Source organism: Crocuta crocuta, unplaced genomic scaffold, assembly GCF_008692635.1.
Source record: "Crocuta crocuta isolate KB4526 unplaced genomic scaffold, BGI_CrCroc_1.0 scaffold142, whole genome shotgun sequence".
In the NCBI taxonomy this organism is placed as follows: Eukaryota; Metazoa; Chordata; class Mammalia; order Carnivora; family Hyaenidae; genus Crocuta; species Crocuta crocuta.
In genome coordinates, this window is record NW_027528892.1 from 1,284,728 (window position 1) to 1,303,613 (window position 18,886).

At 55.3% G+C, this 18,886-nt stretch overlaps 1 protein-coding gene across 1 annotated transcript; it reads left to right on the forward strand.

Moving 5' to 3' along the window:
• The first annotated feature begins 6 nt into the window (after positions 1–6).
• Positions 7–18,880, forward strand: BRSK1 (BR serine/threonine kinase 1). Its single transcript, XM_077756971.1, has 19 exons — positions 7–152; positions 1,685–1,779; positions 1,851–1,936; positions 4,429–4,569; positions 7,790–7,906; positions 7,987–8,020; positions 8,103–8,171; positions 12,083–12,225; positions 12,401–12,436; positions 12,680–12,850; positions 13,358–13,455; positions 13,664–13,823; positions 14,046–14,106; positions 14,556–14,925; positions 15,377–15,425; positions 15,522–15,645; positions 16,190–16,388; positions 17,718–17,807; positions 18,563–18,880. Exons 1-19 carry the CDS (start codon positions 17–19, stop codon positions 18,718–18,720), a joined length of 2,337 nt encoding a protein of 778 aa, XP_077613097.1. The 5' UTR covers positions 7–16; the 3' UTR covers positions 18,721–18,880.
• Positions 18,881–18,886: the final 6 nt, after the last annotated feature.

Here is an 18,886-nt window from a genome sequence, read left to right on the forward strand (position 1 = left end):
CGGGACCAAGGGCACCATGTCGTCGGGGGGCAAGGAGGGGGGCGGGGGCTCCCCCGCCTACCACCTCCCGCACCCACACCCACACCCACCCCAGCACGCCCAGTATGTGGGCCCCTATCGGCTGGAGAAGACGCTGGGCAAAGGACAGACAGGTGAGCCAGGGGAGGGGACACCTGGGGTGGAGGCCGAAGAGCTGGGGGGCAGAGGGCGGGACTCCCGGGTATTCAGAGGGCAGGGGCTGATGCCCAGACCTCGGGGTCCCTCACAGAACCGGGACTTCGGGTCCAGCCTGCTGGGTCCCCAGGATGGAGGGGGCTGGGGGCTTGGACCCCTGGGGGGAGGTGCTGGGGCCCAAAGGCCCCCATGGTGGGCAGGGGTTGGAGGGGCTCGGGCACCACGGAGGGGAAGGAGGCGGGCCTGCGGCGCGGGAGCGAGGCCCCTGCTGCAGTGCCGCGGCGGCGGGATGGGGGTGCGCCCCGGGCGGCGCTTCGCTCTGCGCGGCTCTGGACCTGGAGGCCTCCCGCTCTCCTGGCAGGCTGTCTGGGTGAGCGGCGTGAGGCTAGGGTGACGCGGCCTGCAGCCGTCTCCCTCTCCGCCCGCTCGCCGGCTCAGTGTGGGGAACGGGATGGAGAGGCAGAAAGGTGGGTCCGAGAGGCACGCTCCCAGGGCTGCTTGTGAAATCAGGGGGCCATGCTTTGCTGTCGCGAAACGCTGGCCCGGCCCGTAGCCTCTTTCCTGCCAGGTGGAGGGCAGGGGGTGTGCAGCTCGCACACCTGTGTCCTGGGCGGGGGTCCCGCGGTGGGCCCAGGTCTCTGTGAAGCTGAGGGCTGGGCATGAGGGACCGGGGAGGCTCAGACCTCAAGATCCTAGTGGCAAGAGTGTGAAGGTGTCACTGACCTGAATTCCCGAGTTATGGGGGAGGAAGGGGCCATGGGCCTGGACTCCTGGGTCTGAGGGAGGAGGGGCGGGGGACCCAGACTCCAGGGTCTGTGGCTTTGGGGCTTCCCCCCGGGGAGTGGGCATGATCTTCATGCTCCCAGCCACAGCTGCTGTTAAAAGCAGATCAGAAAAGGGGATTAAAAGGTCAGGGTTTGGGAGGAGGGGGAGGAGGGTGGTCCGGGAAGGGGGCAACCGTGAAATTATATTCCCTGGAAGTCATGGGGTCTGCAGAAGATTGAAGGGCAGAGAATTCCAGGGAAGGATGGGTTTAGAGGGAGAGAGAGGTTGCAGGAGGCAGTGGGGGAGACGAAACGATGGAGACACAGTGAGGAGAGATTCTGTGGAGAGATGGACTTCAGGGGACGCTCCAGAAGGACAGAGAATGGGGGTGAGAACCCAGGGTGGCTGTGAAGGTGGCGGACAGCCGGAAGGGACAGGACAGGGGCCCTGGCTGGCTCAGGCGGTGGGGCGTGCGAGCCCTGATCTCGGGGTTGTGAGTTCGAGCCCCACGTTGGGTGTAGCGTTACTTAAGGAAAAAAGAAGAAGAAGAAGGGACAGAACGTGTCTATGTCTATGGGCGAAGGAAGAAGAGAGTGTGTTTTGTGGGAATGACAGCTGTCAGTGCCCGCAGGAGCTCAGGTCAGGGTGATTCAGGCCACTGCAGCCAGCAGGGAAAGGAGGAGGAAAGTGGGTAGCAAGGAGGACCGCGGAGCCAGAGGCCACATTTTCAGCCCTGCTTCCCCAGGGCTGGTGAAACTCGGGGTCCACTGCATCACGGGCCAGAAGGTTGCCATCAAGATCGTGAACCGAGAGAAGCTGTCCGAGTCGGTGCTGATGAAGGTGTGTGCGCGCTGGGGGCGGGCGTCCCCNGCCATGCTGACCTCTGTCCCTGTGTCCCCAAACGTCCCCAGGTGGAGAGGGAGATCGCCATCCTGAAGCTCATTGAACACCCACACGTCCTCAAGCTGCATGATGTCTACGAGAACAAGAAATATTTGTAGGTATTTATAGACACCCAGCCCCCCATGTGACCCCACCCCACCTTCCGAGGGTGGGACCTTTCTGGAAACAAGGCCTGAAGAGGCCTGGGGAGACTTAAGCTCTCCTGGCTGGGCCTCCGAGGGCGCAGTCAGTCCCTTCCCCACTACGTGGACCCCCCCCCACACACACACACGTGTGCGAGCGCACACATAATCCTCCTTGTTTCCACACTGACTGGCCTGACCTGGCTTGAGGCTCAGGACCAATGTGCCCCAGCAACAGGAGAGCCGAGCGTGAGCCATCCTGAATGGGGGGACAGAGACCCCTTCTTCCCCAGCCTGCACTGCAGGGAACGCTCTCTACTAGGTGACCCAGATGTCCCCCGGAGGTCCACCTTGCAGCTCCCCACCCCAGTTACATTTGCTGAGGCAACGGGGCCTAACAAAGCCCGAAGCTCACTGAATCCTGCCTCTTCCTAACCCCCCTCCTCCCAAAGCATTGAAACTTCTCCCCCCTACATAACTCTGGGTGCTATGGTGGACACCCCAATAATGGCCTTCTTAGGATTTCCTAGTCTGTATCTCAAAGTTGTTTANAGCTGTCCAGGGTACAGACAATAGGCCTTTGTCTGGACTCTGGTGACCCAAGGGACAGCTGGGCTGGGCAGGAGGAGAGAGGACAGACCCCCGCCCCCACCATCCAGTCCCCAGGATGAACTGACTCCAGTGCCCATCAGATGCTGGGGCGGGTCTCCCCAGGCAGTAAACTGCTCATGGGAATTGTAGTCTTAAGGCTTCCCCAGGTGTGGCAGCAGGGAAGCCGGTTGTCACCACCTGGTAGAGCTGTCCCTCCCACCCCACCACCTAGGTAGGGAGAGGAGGGCCCGTGGGAGTGTGGACCATCAGCCTTCAAGAGCTCATAGAAACTGAGCCTTTGTTTCCAGTGGCTGATGGGAATCAGAGTTTTAACCTCCTGGAGTCTGATGGGATTTGGAGTCTTAGGATCCAGGTGGCTGATGGGAAGTGGGAGTCAATGTCCCAGAGGCTTATGGGTGTCGGGAGTTTTAAACCCTCGAGAACTGATGGGAGTTGTAGTCCTTTACCTCACAGACTTTGACTTAGATTGGTGAACACTACGATCGTTTATTGCCAGGAATTATTGATAATTCGAGTTTCCTTATCCCAGAGGCTTATAAGAACGAGAGGCTTGGCTTTGCAGAAGCTAATGGGAGTGGGGGAGGGAAGTGTCTTCATTTCTCAGATCCTGTGAGAATTGGGGTGTTTCTGTCCTCAATAACTAGGAGTCAAAGTACTATACTCCTAAAGTTGACATAGGATTCTGGAATTGAGTTTTGGTTTCCCAGAGGCTGAGGGGTATTGGAGTCTCTTTTGCCCAGGGACTCATTGAAATTGGAGTCTCCCCCTCCCAGGGACTCATGGGAATTGGAGTCTCCCCCTCCCAGGGACTCATTGAAATTGGAGTCTCCCCCTCCCAGGGACTCATTGAAATTGGAGTCTCCCTCATCCCAGGGACCTCATGGGAATTGGAGTCTCCCCCTCCCAGGGACTCATGGGAATTGGAGTCTCCCTCATCCCAGGGACCTCATGGGAATTGGAGTCTCCCCCTCCCAGGGACTCATGGGAATTGGAGTCTCCCCCTCCCAGGGACTCATGGGAATTGGAGTCTCTCCCTTCCCAGGAACTTCTGGGAGTTGGCGTTCTCCGCTGTCAGGGGCCAGTGGGATTGAGGTCTTGTGCTGGGGTCCAAGGGATTCTGAAAGAGAAAGACCAGACTCTTTGGTCCAACACATGCCCCTTCCAGCCCTCTGCCCCCTCCACGTCCCCCAGGTACCTGGTTCTAGAGCACGTCTCTGGAGGTGAGCTGTTTGACTACCTGGTAANGTACTATACTCCTAAAGTTGACATAGGATTCTGGAATTGAGTTTTGGTTTCCCAGAGGCTGAGGGGTATTGGAGTCTCTTTTGCCCAGGGACTCATTGAAATTGGAGTCTCCCCCTCCCAGGGACTCATGGGAATTGGAGTCTCCCCCTCCCAGGGACTCATTGAAATTGGAGTCTCCCCCTCCCAGGGACTCATTGAAATTGGAGTCTCCCTCACTCCCAGGGACTCATGGAAATTGGAGTCTCCCCCTCCCAGGGACTCATGGGAATTGGAGTCTCCCTCATCCCAGGGACCTCATGGGAATTGGAGTCTCCCCCTCCCAGGGACTCATGGGAATTGGAGTCTCCCTCATCCCAGGGACCTCATGGGAATTGGAGTCTCCCCCTCCCAGGGACTCATGGGAATTGGAGTCTCCCCCTCCCAGGGACTCATGGGAATTGGAGTCTCTCCCTTCCCAGGAACTTCTGGGAGTTGGCGTTCTCCGCTGTCAGGGGCCAGTGGGATTGAGGTCTTGTGCTGGGGTCCAAGGGATTCTGAAAGAGAAAGACCAGACTCTTTGGTCCAACACATGCCCCTTCCAGCCCTCTGCCCCCTCCACGTCCCCCAGGTACCTGGTTCTAGAGCACGTCTCTGGAGGTGAGCTGTTTGACTACCTGGTAAAGAAGGGGAGACTGACACCCAAGGAGGCCCGGAAGTTCTTCCGCCAGATCGTATCGGCGCTGGACTTCTGCCATAGCTACTCCATCTGGTGAGGGGGCAGCTCGAGGGGCAGCCAGGAGGAGCACTGCCCACAAGGCAGCCCCTTGGCAGCATACGGCGCGCTGGCGGGAAGCCAGTGTGCGGTGGCCCCAACGTAAATCTCTCTCCCTTTTAAGAAATTGAGCTATAACTCACATGTCATGAAATTCACCCCTTTAAAGTATACAGTTCTGTGGTTTGTAGTATAATCAGTGCTGTGTATGCTGCTGTGTAATTTTGGGACATTTTCGTCACCCCCTACACCATCACCTCGTACCCATTAGGCCGTTGCCCGTCCCGCCCCCCTGCCCACAGCCTCTGACAACCACCAATCTGCCTTCTGGCTCCAGGGATTTGCTCATTCTGGACATTTCCTACAAATAGACTCATACTATATGTGGCCTTCTATGGCTGGCTTCTTCCACGGAGCAAAACGTTTTCGGGGTTCATCCGTGCTGTAGCACGTCAATACTTCGTTTTGTGGCTGATAAATATTCCATCACGTGGATATGCCTTATCTTGTGTATCCATTTCACCACTTGATGGACACTTTAGTTGTTTCTTCTTTTTTAAATGTTTATTCATTTTTGAGAGAGAGAACACGCAACAGAAGGGGGGGCAGAGAGAGAGGGAGACACAGAATCGGAAGCAGGCTCCAGGCTCTGAGCTGTCAGCACAGAGCCCGACGTGGGGCTCAAACCCGCAGACTGTGAGATCCTGACCTGAGCCAAAGTCAGACACTCAACCGACTGAGCCACCCAGGCGCCCCTGTTTCTCTCTCCTCTTTGGTTATTATAAATACTACGGACATGTGAACATTCACGTGCCAGTTTTGTGTGTACCTGTGTTTTCAATTCTCAGGTACGCACCTGGGGGCAAATAGGGGCAAATGGTCAGGTCACATGGGAACTCTGCTTAGCCTTTTAAGGAAGTGCCAGACTGTTTTCTGCCAGATGTTAAAGCAGCTGCACCCTTTAACATCCGTGCCAGCAGTTTATGATGGTTCCAATCTCCGTACTGCCTTGCCAACATTTGCTACTATTTGACTTTTTTGTTAAAGTTTATTTATTTTGAGAGAGAGATAAAGAGTGAGCAGGGGAGTGGCAGAGAGACAGAGAATTGCAAGCAGGCCCACACTGTCAGTGCAGAGCCTGACCCGGGGCTCAATCCCATGAACTGTAAGATCATGACCTGAGCCGAAACCCAGAGTTGGACGCTTAACTGACTGAGCCACCCAGGCGCCTCATAACTATTTGACATTTTGATTATAGCCATGCTAGTGGGTATGAAGTGGTATCTCACTGCGGTTTTGATTTGCAGTTCCCTAATGACTAATGATGTAGAACATCTTTTCATGTGTTTATTGGCCATTTGTTTATGTTCCGTGGAAAATTGTCTATTCAGATCCTTTGCCCATTTTTTATTGAGTTGTCTTTTTATTATTGAGTTGTAAGAGTCCATTATTCTTGGAACAAGAGATAGCTCTAGGAATATCTCGTAAGTGATATTTATTTAAGGACAAATCTTTTTTTTTAACATTTGTTGATTAATTTCTTTTGCGAGAGAGAGAATATGCATGAGCACGAGAAGGGGAGGGGCAGAGAGGAGAGAGAAAGAGAGAGAATCTCAAGCAGGCTTTGCGCTGTCAGCACAGAGCCCAACTCAAGCCTCGATCTCACGAACCATGAGATCATGACCTGAGCTGAGTCACCCCTAAAGACAAATCTTTTATCAACTGTATATTTTCCAAGTATTTTTTCCCAGTCTGTGACATGATTTTGCATTTTAAATATATTTTTAAGTTTTTTTTCATTTATCTTAGTAATCTCTACACCCAGCTTGGGGCTTGAACTCATGACCCTGAGATCGAGCCGCATACTCTTTGGACTGAGTCAGCCAGATGCCCCTCTTTTGTGTTTTTATAGCAATGTCATGTGAAAAGTAAAAGCTTTAAATTCTGATAAATTCAATTTTGTCTTTTTTTTTTTTTTTTTTTTTACAATTTATGCTTGTTCTGTCCTATCGATAAATCTTTGCCCAGCTTGAGGTTCCTAAAGCTTCCTCCTATGTTTTTTTCTAGAAGTTATGTAGTTTCAGCTCTTGCATTTAGTCCTGAGATCCATTTCAAGTTAATTTTTGTCTATGACATGAAGTAAGGGTGGAGGCTCATGATTTGACCTGTGAACGTCCATATGAAAAGATCCTGCTTTTCTCTCTTCAGCTCTCCAAACTGGTTATTAAGCATGCAACGTTTTAGTGATTGAGGTGCAAACGGATTCTTTCAGCCTCTTTTGTTTGCACACCTCCCCCTCTGGGATGGGGACTGGAGTTGGGGTGGGTCTTAGGGTGCAGGGGCTCAGAGTTGGGGTAGAGTCTGGAGATGAAAAGGCAGCCTATGTGAATTGTCCACACCTCCCTACTCACGAGGCGCTGTCAAAACCCTGACATTAAAAAACACTGGCCTCTAGGGGGCAATAGTCAGCATATTTAACCACAAGTATGACCCGGTTGCTGAGCTGACCACTTCTGACAGAAACTCTTGAATCCTCAGGCCCCACGTCCTCCCAGACATGAGCCCTTAAAACTTGAGATTTGCTCCAGGGGATAAGGCTGGCGTCTCAGGGGAGGGACCAGTGACTAACTTGGGGTGGCAATATTTTTTTATTATTCAGCATGGAAGTATTTCAGTAGCTCGGCACTAGCTTTTCTTACCTCAAAATGTTTCACTTCATACACATTCAAATATCTGTGGACAAAAGCATACGCTGTCTGGGGTCGCCTACGAAATAATCCAGGGAAGGGGCGCCTGGGTGGCTCAGTTGGTTAAGCGTCTGACTCTTAATTTGGGCTCAGGTCATGATCTCACGGTTTGTGGGATTGAGCCCTGTGTCGGGCTCTGCGCTGACAGCTTGGGATTCTCTCTCTCCCTCTCTCTCTCTCTGCTCCTCCCCTTCTCTCAAAAATGAATAAAATAAACTTTTAAAAAAATGATCCAGTGGAGGAAGGAAAGAGTATGTAGGGGTGTAGTGAAGATTCGCCCTGAGCCGATAATGGGTGAGGCTGGGGGACCAGGCACTTGGGGCTTCCTTACCCACTCTCCTCAAAACTTTGGAGCATGTTTGAGATTGTCCACGATAGTTGGCAGAAGTTTCCCCCTCCGAGAGATAGTGAACTGGGCCTCGGGCCCCCAGGAGGAGGGCAGAGACCTGAACGCCACCTGCCTGTCTCAGCCACAGAGACCTGAAGCCCGAGAACCTGCTTTTGGATGAGAAAAACAACATCCGCATCGCAGACTTTGGCATGGCGTCCCTGCAGGTGGGGGACAGCCTCCTGGAGACCAGCTGTGGGTGAGTGGGGGCCCGGCCCCTGTCGTCCCGGGGAGGGGGTGAGAAGCCGGCCGGAGGCTCACGCCGCCTCTCTCCCTCAGGTCGCCCCACTATGCGTGTCCGGAGGTGATTAAGGTGAGTGAGCAGGCGGAGAGGGGGAGGAGCGGAAGGAGCACGGCGGAGAGACGATGTCACGGCCGGCCCGTCTCCTTTGCAGGGGGAGAAGTATGATGGCCGGCGAGCGGACATGTGGAGCTGTGGAGTCATTCTCTTTGCCTTGCTTGTGGTAAGGTGCCCCTCACCTCTCCTGCCCCCATCCTAGAACAGTCTAGAGCACAGAACGTTGAGTTACACCTTCCCCTCAGTGGTGCCAAGTGTTTCACTGGCATCAGGAAGGTGGGAGGTATTAGCCAGCAGACCAAGATCCCGGAGCAACCTGCTCTGTGCCCGGAGCTCACCATTCAGTCACACAATGCTGAGCTGGTGCAGGGTGCCCCAGAAAGGGACGGGGCAGCGGGGAGCCCTTGGATGGCCCGGGACAGTGGCTGTTCTAGGGTATTGAAATAAGGTAGTAACTCGTATAATCAGACCGAGTGTCAGTAAGCCTCCTCCCACCACACCTCTGCACCTGATCTTCTCTGCCCAGAACGCTCATCCCTACCTAGGCCCCGCCACTCACCGAGGTCGCACCTTGACTTTTTTTTTTTAGCTTATGTATTTATTTTGCTTTTGTTTTTTTTAAATGTTTTTTATTTATTTCTGAGAGAGAAAGACAGCGTGAGCAGGGGAGGGTCAGAGAGAGAGGGAGACACAGAATCTGAAGCAGGCTCCAGGCTCTGAGCTGTCAGCACAGAGCCCGACGCGGGGCTCGAACCCACGAGCTGTGAGAACATGACCTGAGCCGGAGTCGGATGCTTAACAGACTGAGCCACCCAGGCACCCCTTTATGTATTTATTTTGAAAGAGAGAGAGGGAGGGAAAGAGAGCCTGCAAGTGGGGAAGGGACAGACAGAGAGAGAGGGAAAGACAGAATCCCAAGTAGGCTCTATACCTCCAGTCCGGAGCCCAGCACAGGGCTCAAACTCATGAACCGCGAGATCATGCCCTGAGCCGATCGGAGGCTTAACCAACTGAGCCATCCACACGCCCCCTTAGGCTTTCATTTTGCTTCAATTCAATTGCCACTTCTCCAGGAAGCCTCCTCTGTCCCCCCCCCCCCCAGAGGTCAGGTCCTCTGGGGTAGGCTCTGGGTGTCCCCCCCCACACACATCAGTTGCCATTGTGTGTTTAGTTCCTTGAGGGCGTGCAGAAGTCAGGGCTTTTGTCTTTGTGTTTATTTCATTGGCTCACGAGGTGACCTGAGTTGGCACACAGTCAGCCCTCATGAACGTGTGGTATGAACGAGCTAGTGGTGTGCTCGGCGCCAGGCACTGTTCCGAGCACGTTGCCTTCTGTACTTCCCCCATCGGCCCCGGACAGGAGGCGGCCCTCAGGCACACTGCTAAGTGGCAGGTCTGGGATCAGTGTTCGGTCTCAGAAACACCAGCCTCTGTGACCAGGGAGGCTCCGTGACACTGACGGGAACGAGGCCAAATGGGTGCTCTGGGGCTCAGGGCCCCCCAAGACGAGGGGTGCCTGAGAGGCAGGCCAGTTCGGAAGCCCATCTAGCTGAGTTCAAACCCCGCTCCATCAGCTTGAGCAAGCAAGTCACCGTCCCTTTCCAGGCCCCTTTCCTTATCTGCCCAGGGGCATAGTTGTGGCACCTGGAAATGTGCCGGCGTCCATAGCGTGTCGTAGGGCCAGCCTTCTAAGCGGTGCTCGATAATCACCAGTACTCGTACTTCATTCCTAGTATTATAGATGATTCTCGTGACTTACGGATTCTGTATTTGAAAAATTGCCCACTTCCGGCAGTTTATCTAGAGCCTCAAAATCGTCAATACTCTGGCTGCTTTGAGGTCATTCTCAGATGTGCACAGAGCAGAGAAAAAATCAGAGTCCCCATTGTGCACCAGGTGACCCACGCTCTGCTTTTTATGTGTTTATTTCCTTATTTCAGCTCCTCTCCTAAGCAAGCGCGCCTTCCTTTTGTGGTCTGTTGACTGCCATGTATTTTGCTTTTTTGTGCTTTTTGCTGGTGATTTTATTTTATATATATATATATAATATTTTACTTTGAGAACGAGAGAGAGGGAGAATCCCAAGCAGGCTCTGTGCTGACAGCGCAGAGCCCAACTCGGGGCTTGAACTCACAAACCGTGAGATCATGACCTGAGCCAAAATCAAGAGTGAGAGACACTCAACCAACTGAGCCACCCAGGTGCCCCAATATTATTTTTTAAAATAATCTCCACACCCAGCACAACGTGGGACTCGAACCCACAACCCAAGATCAAGGGCCGCATACTCCACTGACTGAGCCAGCCAGGCGCCCTTTTCGTGGTGATTTAAGTGGTCCTGCAGGGTAGTGTTTAAGCGCTGTCTTGTGTTCCTAAGGGCAAGAAGGCTGTTCTGTCCCTCGCGGAGAGAAGCGTATGTGTCAGATAAGCTTCATTCAAGTGTGGGTGACAATGCTGTTGGCCATGAGTTCTCTCTCGCTATGCTTTCTGTATATGTGTATGTGTGTATATGTGTGAGCCACCCAGGCGCCCCTAATAGTTAAATTTTTTTTTAATGTTTATTTTTGGGAGAGAAGAGAGTGTGAGAGGGGGAGGGGTAGAGAGTGAGGGGAACACAGAATCTGAAGCAGGCTCCAGGCTCTGAGCTGTCAGCACAGAGCTTGATGTGGGGCATAAATCCACAAACCCATGAGATCATGACCTGAGCCGAAATCAGATACTCAACTGACCGAGCCACCCAGGCGCCCCTATATACTTATATATGATACACATATATTTATATATATATATTTATAAATATGTGTCGATATATATATGTATAAATATAAAACATGAGGTCTGTCTTAGCTTGGGCTGCTCTAACAAAAGTAGACTGCATCTTTTTTTTTCTTAATTTATTTATTTTTGAGAGAGAGAGAGGCAGCGTGAGCAGGGGAGGGTCAGAGAGAGAGGGAGACCCAGAATCTGAAACAGGCTCCAGGCTCTGAGCTGGCTGTCAGCACAGAGCCCAACGCGGGGCTCGAACCCACGAACTGAGCTGAAGTCGGACGCTTAACCGACTGAGCCACCCAGGTGCCCCGTAGACTGTGCATCTTAAACAACAAACACGTATTTCTCACTGCTCTGGAGGCTGGGAAGTCGAGGATCAAGGTACCCGGCAAACAAGAAACACAGGGACACATTGAATGAGACGGATGAGCAAAGTCACATCCAGGCTTCCTGGCCCTATGCCAGCATTCAGGGGTGCCCTCTCCCTATCTCCCCAACCCCACAGCCGGCATTCTCTGTCCAGAGACCTCTGACACCAGGGGCAGCACCTGGAAATCCCCCAGAGACTCCCACTGTCCAGCATCGCCTCCTCCACGCCACCTCCACGCCACCTCCCTCGACTCCCTGGCTGAACCCGGCTCCCGTCCCGCGCCACCTGCTTGCTGTTTCCTCATCACCCCCGCTCCTACCCATTTGTTGTTTGCCTTCATCACTGCGCATTCAACAACTGTCGCCTGTTAATTACTGTTCTGCACAAAGCTCCGTGGGGACAGGGATCTGGTTTTGTCCCCTGCTCCGTCCCTAGTGGCCAGATGGGAACCTGGGAGGCAGAGGGGCACCAGCAGGTGCTGAACCCATCATGACCGCGCTATTAACGTGTGTCCCCTCACCGGCGTCTCACAGTCTAGGGCGTGAGCTGTAGGAGGACGAGGGCTCATTTTGTCCATTACTAGACCCCTGACCCATAATGGATGCTCACCTTTTGTCGAATGAATGAATGAGGAGGACCCCTTCTGAAACTGGGTATGGGGAGAAACCTGTTTTGAAGATGCACCCCCAGCCTCTTAAGCCCTGGGGTCTGACTGTCCATTACCAAATCCCTGCTCAGCCCCATGCCAGCTCAGACGCCCTGGGCGAGTTGCTGGACCACTCCGTGCCTCAGTTTCCCCACCCGTAAAGTGGGGTAATAACAGTTCCCTACTTCCCGCGGCCTGTGGCAAGGACTACATGTGCCAGTGTGTGAAGCGCGCAGGCTCTTGCCTGGTACGTGGTAAGCTCTGTGTAAGGGGTCATGTTATTTCTCACTCAGGGGGCTCTGCCCTTTGATGACGACAATCTCCGCCAGCTGCTGGAGAAGGTGAAAAGGGGCGTCTTCCACATGCCCCACTTCATACCTCCGGACTGCCAGAGCCTCCTGAGAGGCATGATCGAAGTGGAGCCTGAGAAAAGGCTCNGATCCATGTCCAGGCCCCTCCGCGGTAGCCGTGGGTCAAGACACTCAGGTGCCACTAGGGGAGCCCTAAGTCATCCTGACCCTGGTGGAGAGGAGGGGGCACTATTAGGGACCCCCAACGCCACCTCATCAACTTTCGACCTCACTGGTGCTTCTCTACGACCCACCCTCTTCACAGCTGGAGCAAATTCAGAAACATCCCTGGTACCTGTGAGTACGGGGAACTGGGTGCCTGGGGGAGGACGGGTGGCGAGGGGGGCAAGTGGCGAGGGCCCCCAACAGAACAACCCGCTAGGGGGTGGGATGCCAAGGTTCCTTAAAGAGGAGGGGCCAGAGACTCGGATTTCTGGGTTCCCAAGAGAGGGGCAGGTTGGGGCCCCAGGACACCTGCGTCTCCGGAGACGGTGGAGAGGGCTCGATCAGGGTCCCCTGTGACATTCCTCCATCTCCCAGGGGCGGGAAACACGAGCCAGACCCCTGTCTGGAGCCAGCCCCAGGCCGCCGGGTGGCCATGCGGAGCCTGCCGTCGAACGGAGAGCTGGACCCCGACGTCCTGGAGAGCATGGCTTCCCTGGGCTGCTTCAGGGACCGCGAGCGGCTGCACCGCGAGCTGCGCAGCGAGGAGTAAGGCCCACTCGCGCGGACACGCATCCCCTGCCCGCATCCGGCGAGCTGCTGCGGCGCCCGGACAGCCAGCGGGGGGCGCCCCTGGGCCTGGCACCCGCGCGGACTCCCTGGCGGGCGTCAAGGCCCCTAGATGCGGCAGGGCTTAAAGCTCCCACGTGGAGCTATTCCCCGAGGAACCAGGAGGGGGTGGTAGTGCCAGTGGGGAAAAAAAAGAGATACTGAAAAGTATTAACAGGTGCCGACACAGACTTAGTGGCTCACGTAGTGCTTACAAGTAGTAACTGCTTAGATATTATTAGTAGTACTACTATCGTAATTGTTGAGTAAGGTAAGGGTAAGACGTACACCCACACAGAACTAACCATATTGCTACCTAGGAAAATGGAACCATGGACAGACATGCTGGGTGTACCGAGCCCCAACTGCCCGGGGGGGGGGTGAGACACTGGAGACCCGACCCCTGACCCCTCCTCCTCCTCCCCCCTCACGCCCCTTTCCCATCAGGGAGAACCAAGAAAAGATGATATATTATCTGCTTTTGGATCGGAAGGAGCGGTATCCCAGCTGTGAGGACCAGGACCTGCCTCCCCGGAATGATGTTGGTGAGCAGGCAGGGCTGGGAATCCAGACCCCGGATTCCGGAGGGAGGAAGGGGCTGCAAGCCCTTCGCTTCTGGGCTTAGACTCCCTGACTTGCTCTGTGACCTTGTCACAACTCTCCACTCTGGGCCTCCGTTTCCCCACCTGCATTAGTGCCGTGTACAGCTGGGTGAAGATGTCTTTTGATCAGGTTGAAACTCTCTGCCCTCAGACCCACCTCGGAAACGTGTGGATTCCCCCATGCTGAGCCGTCACGGGAAGCGGCGGCCAGAGAGGAAGTCCATGGAAGTACTGAGCATCACGGATGCTGGGGGCGGTGGCTCCCCAGTGCCTACCCGACGGGCCCTGGAGATGGCCCAGCACAGTCAGAGGTGGGAGCCCACACCCCTCCAGCAGATCCAGTCGTGGCGGGTGAGGGGGGAGTTCAGGGTTCTAGCCCAGCCACCCCTCAACGGTGCCGTGTAGTTGGGACAAGTCACCTCCCCTCTCTGCGCCTCATGTCCTCTTCTCAAGGGAGTGTGGAAGGGAGAGGACACCTGAGCCTTATGAAAATCACACACCCGATTTAAAAAAAAAATCTCTCCGGGAAACAGGTCTCGTAGTGTCAGTGGAGCCTCCACCGGTCTGTCCTCCAGTCCTCTGAGCAGCCCAAGGGTAAGGCCAGGTCTCCCATTAGTTAAGGAGGGATAAGTGGGTGAAACCACTGGAGAGAAGATTGGCAGAACTACAATTCCCATGAAGTCTTGGGGCATTGCCTCTTTGTCCCTAAAAGGACCCAAACCCAAAGCTGCATAAGTATTTTAGCGCATTGGGCATTTCACCTCCATTAGGATTGGGTGTTTAGTATCTCAAATGTTCATTTATTCATTTAACAAAAGCGAAATGAGTCCGTACCGTGGCCAGTCGCTCTGCTGGCTCTACAGCGGCAAGCATAATAGAAAAAGTCCCTGACCCCCTAACAAGGTGGGTTGGGAGGGGGAAATAATTGGACTACAAGTTCCAGCATGCATTGGTGTCCAGCTCTGTGAGTGTGTGAGAATGAGGTTCCAAGAGCCTCCTGGGAGTTGTAGTCGGCCATCTCACCCATCCCCTGTCTTCCGCAGAGTCCTGTCTTCTCCTTCTCACCTGAGCCCGGGGCTGGAGATGAGGCTCGAGGCGGGGGCTCTCCGACTTCCAAAACGCAGACGCTGCCTTCTCGAGGCCCCAGGGGTGGGGGCGCCGGGGAGCAGCCCCCGCCCCCGAGTGCCCGCTCCACCCCCCTGCCTGGCCCCCCAGGCTCCCCGCGCTCCTCTGGGGGGACCCCCTTGCATTCACCCCTGCACACACCCCGGGCCAGCCCCACCGGGACGCCGGGAACAACGCCACCCCCAAGCCCCGGCGGTGGCGTCGGGGGAGCCGCGTGGAGGAGTCGTCTCAACTCCATCCGCAACAGCTTCCTGGGCTCCCCTCGCTTTCACCGGCGCAAGATGCAGGGTACGGGCTCCCTGGGGGTGCGGGGCCTGGGGGCATGAATTCCTGGGTCCTAATAGGAGAGAGCTGGGGGCCTGGATTCCCACGTCCGTGGAGAGGATGGGGTTGGGGGGAGAGATTCAGAGTGCTGAGAGGAGGGAGTACCGCGTCCAGCTCTGGAGGAGGGGCTTCCCTGAAGGGCACGCCCCTTCCATGCTCTGGCTCATCTTCCCATTGGCTCGTGGCCAGCAAGTTCCACCCTCAGGGGGCGCGGTCTAGTGGGTGGAACAGCGTCCCTGGAGGGACCCTCGGGCAGAATGCCCTTTGGGGTTTAGCTCCTGGGAGGTGAGTGGGTGCTGGGGTCTGGAACCTCCAGTTGGAGATGACTGCTAGCCTGTGTGCTGGACACCAGGATGATGGACAAATGTTGACCATACTCTTGTCCCACCCTCCCACCGCCCCTCCCCCCACACAGTCCCCACTGCCGAGGAGATGTCCAGCTTGACTCCAGAGTCCTCTCCAGAGTGAGTCTGACCGGGAAGGGCGTTGAGAGGAAGGAGGGAGGGATTTAATCCCTTAGCCCCCTCCTGACCCACCTCCAACCATCCCCTTTCACTCAGGTTGGCAAAACGTTCCTGGTTTGGGAACTTCATCTCCTTGGACAAAGAAGAACAAATATTCCTTGTGCTAAAGGACAAACCTCTCAGCAGCATCAAAGCGGACATTGTCCACGCCTTCCTGTCGGTGAGGGTCCTGGGTCTTCATGTGTCCCGGACAGCACAGGACTACATATCCCAGCAGCCCCTGGGGGGGGGGAACACCCCCCCCACCTTACCTCTGGGCTGGGTTCCTCCTGAGTCTCATGGGGTCTGTGGTTTTCCATTCAGAATTAGTTTGGTCGCTGTAGAGGCAGAGAGGTGGGAGAGGTTTCTGTATCCTGGGGTGTTTGCTCTAGGAGCTAGTGGGATTTACAGGTTTTGAGACAGATATGGCAGTGCTTGTGGAGGAGACTTTGTGTCGTGTGATTCTGGAGCCTGGGGCTGACACCTAGATATGAGGGTGCCTGTTATGTGGGGGTCCAGTTGTTCAGCCATTTCCCTGATACCCTGTTTTTAGTTGGACAAGAAAACTACAAGTCTCAGCAGGCAGTGGGGGCTCCCAGTGGCTTTGCTGTTATTCTTTGCCCTGGTGGCTGATGGAACTTGTAGTTCCTTGAGCAGAGGTAGTTGTAGGGTTGGCTCTCCATTCACTGGAATCACCCCCTCTTCTTGTCCCCCACCTGTCTCAGATCCCCAGCCTGAGTCACAGTGTGCTGTCACAGACCAGCTTCAGGGCCGAGTACAAGGCCAGTGGCGGCCCGTCCGTCTTCCAGAAGCCTGTCCGATTCCAGGTGGACATCAGCTCCTCAGAAGGTCCAGAGCCTTCCCCACGACGGGATGGCAGCGGTGGTGGTGGCATCTACTCTGTCACCTTTACTCTCATCTCCGGTAAGTTTCCCCGGCTACACTGCCGCCAGCCTGGTGTTTGGGATGCTCAAGACAGCTGAGATAGGATAGTGGCCCGAGAGAGCAGCAAGTGCGAGGAGGACATGGCGCTCAGCTAGTGCTGACTGTGTGAGCCCCCTCCTCATTCCAACCCCTACTTTCTCTCCTTCTCTCTTTCCTCATTGACATTTAGTGGATATTTATGATGTTCCAAATGCTTTCCATGCACTATTTTATTGAAGTTTCCTAGGAGCCTTTGTGATATAGTAATCCCCCATTTTACAGAGGAAACCGAGTCCCCTAGAGGTAAACTGACTTGATAGTCACGCTGCAAACTGTGACAGAGCTGGGCTCAACCTAGCCCACCTCACCTTGAAATGCAGAGCCCCCTTCCTACTTCTTAAGACCATACAGCACAAGGGCAAAGACATGGCCAGCTGCTGTCAAATGTCCCTCCTGCACCCAGAGCAGACATCACCAATCAACCACCGCACTTCCTGCTGAGCTCAGCTGCAGCCTGAGAAACTTCAGGCAACCATCACTAATCGGGAGTTGGCACAGGAGACAAAAGCCATAGACGTGCCTTGCTTCCAATTCAGCTTGGTTCCTGAGCCCTGCTAACAAGAGTCTAAATGACAAGGGACACCCCTGTTTGCCACCCCTGTGAGCAGTCTGAGGATGTCACAGCTGGGAGATGTGCTTGCTCCTGGGATTCTAAACCAGGCTGCCCTAGAGCACTGCTGTGTCACATCACCGAAATGAATTATGGCACGTTGTTCTTCCTTTCTCTCTCTCTTTTTTTAATGCTTTATTTATTTCTGAGAGAGAGAGACAGCATGAGCAGGTGAGGGTCAGAGAGAGAGGGAGATACAGAATCCAAAGCAGGCTCTAGGCTCTGAGCTGTCAGCACAGAGCCCAACACGGGACTTAAACCCACAAACTGCGAGATCATGATCTGCACCGAAGTCGGACGCTTAACCGACTGAGCCACCCAGGCGCCCCTCTTCCTTTCTCTTAAAGACTAATACGCAGGACTTCTTTGACTGTAAGACTTTATTTTACTTCCCATTTATTTTTTCTTACATTTCTGGCTCTTTGTGACCTTGACTTGAAACTAACAAGGACCGGAATGTATTTAAATGGAAAACAGCACCCATGATTATTTCAACTCAGAGCTTCCTTAGACCCCTTTGCAAAACCGTGGATTGATACTCAACACAGGCAGGGGAATTGAGACTGAGAGAAGAATCCTTTGCTGGATGCCCAGGATGGGGGGCGGGGGGACTTCCTTGTCCCGGCCCCCAGGTCAGTCTGTCTCCATACCACTTCCAGGTCCCAGCCGTCGGTTCAAGCGAGTCGTGGAGACCATCCAGGCACAGCTGTTGAGCACTCACGACCAGCCCTCGGTGCAGGCCCTGGCAGGTGGGAGGCAGGGCCTTGCTGGGGTGGGGGTGGGGGTTGCGGTTGCTTGATACCTCCCTCTTTTATCCTGTGGGCTGGAGGGGAGGCCCCCTGCTGAGCAGGTGCCCCCCCCCCCCCCGGGGTTCCGGCATGGGGGCAGGGCCTCCCCAGTTCTCAGAGAGGCTGAGGCCTGAGCTGCATCCAGGGAACCAGGCCATCCTGACCAGAGAAGGCCTCGTTGTGAGGGAGGGCACCTCCAGGGGTCCGCAAGAGGGATGAGTAGTCTCAGCGTTGAGCGTAGAGGAACTTCCCGCCGACAGGAGTTGGGGAAGTGTGTTCTGGAGAGGGAGAGTCCACCATCCAGGTTGTACAGACCCCCAAACAGCCCACTGTAGGCTCTCCCGTGGGCCCTGTTGCCAAGGAGCATCTTCCCTAACCAGCAGGGCTGGGAGGAAGGAAAGGGGGCCGCTGGCTGTCATCCCCAAATCCGATCTGCTGCTGTGACAGCCTGTTCCTTAGCAAATGGCGTCCTGGGCCGTCTCTGAGGAGGCCTCCTGAAGGTGGGCCGCTGGCTCTCACTGGGACTCACTTGGCTGAGTCTCCACAGCGACAAGCTGGGAGGGGCCCATGACCTGCTGTCCTGAGGTCGCCAGGTCTGGCTCCAGATGCGTGTCCTCCAGGCGAGCGTCTCCCCAGGCGTGAAGTTGCCAGAACATGTTCCTCGGGGGGTTGGCAGCCTTGAGGGTACCGAGGCCAGACTGCTTCCTCCTCCACAGACGAGAAGAACGGGGCCCAGACTCGGGCTGCTGGTACCTCACCCAGAAGCCTGCAGCCCCCACCTGGCCGCCCAGACCCAGAGCTGACCGGCTCCCCCCGCCGAGGCCCCGCTAAGGACAAGAAGCTCCTGGCCACCAACGGGACCCCTCTGCCCTGACCCCAGGGGGCCGGGGAAGGAGGGGAGCCCCCTCCACCCCCCTTCCCTGCCCCCCCAACTGTGAATCTGTAAATAGGGCCCAAGGAGTATGTAGGGAGGGGAGAGACACAACAAACCCGGCCTCGCCCCGCAGGGATGGGGCTCAGGGGGCCGTGCCCCCCGGGGG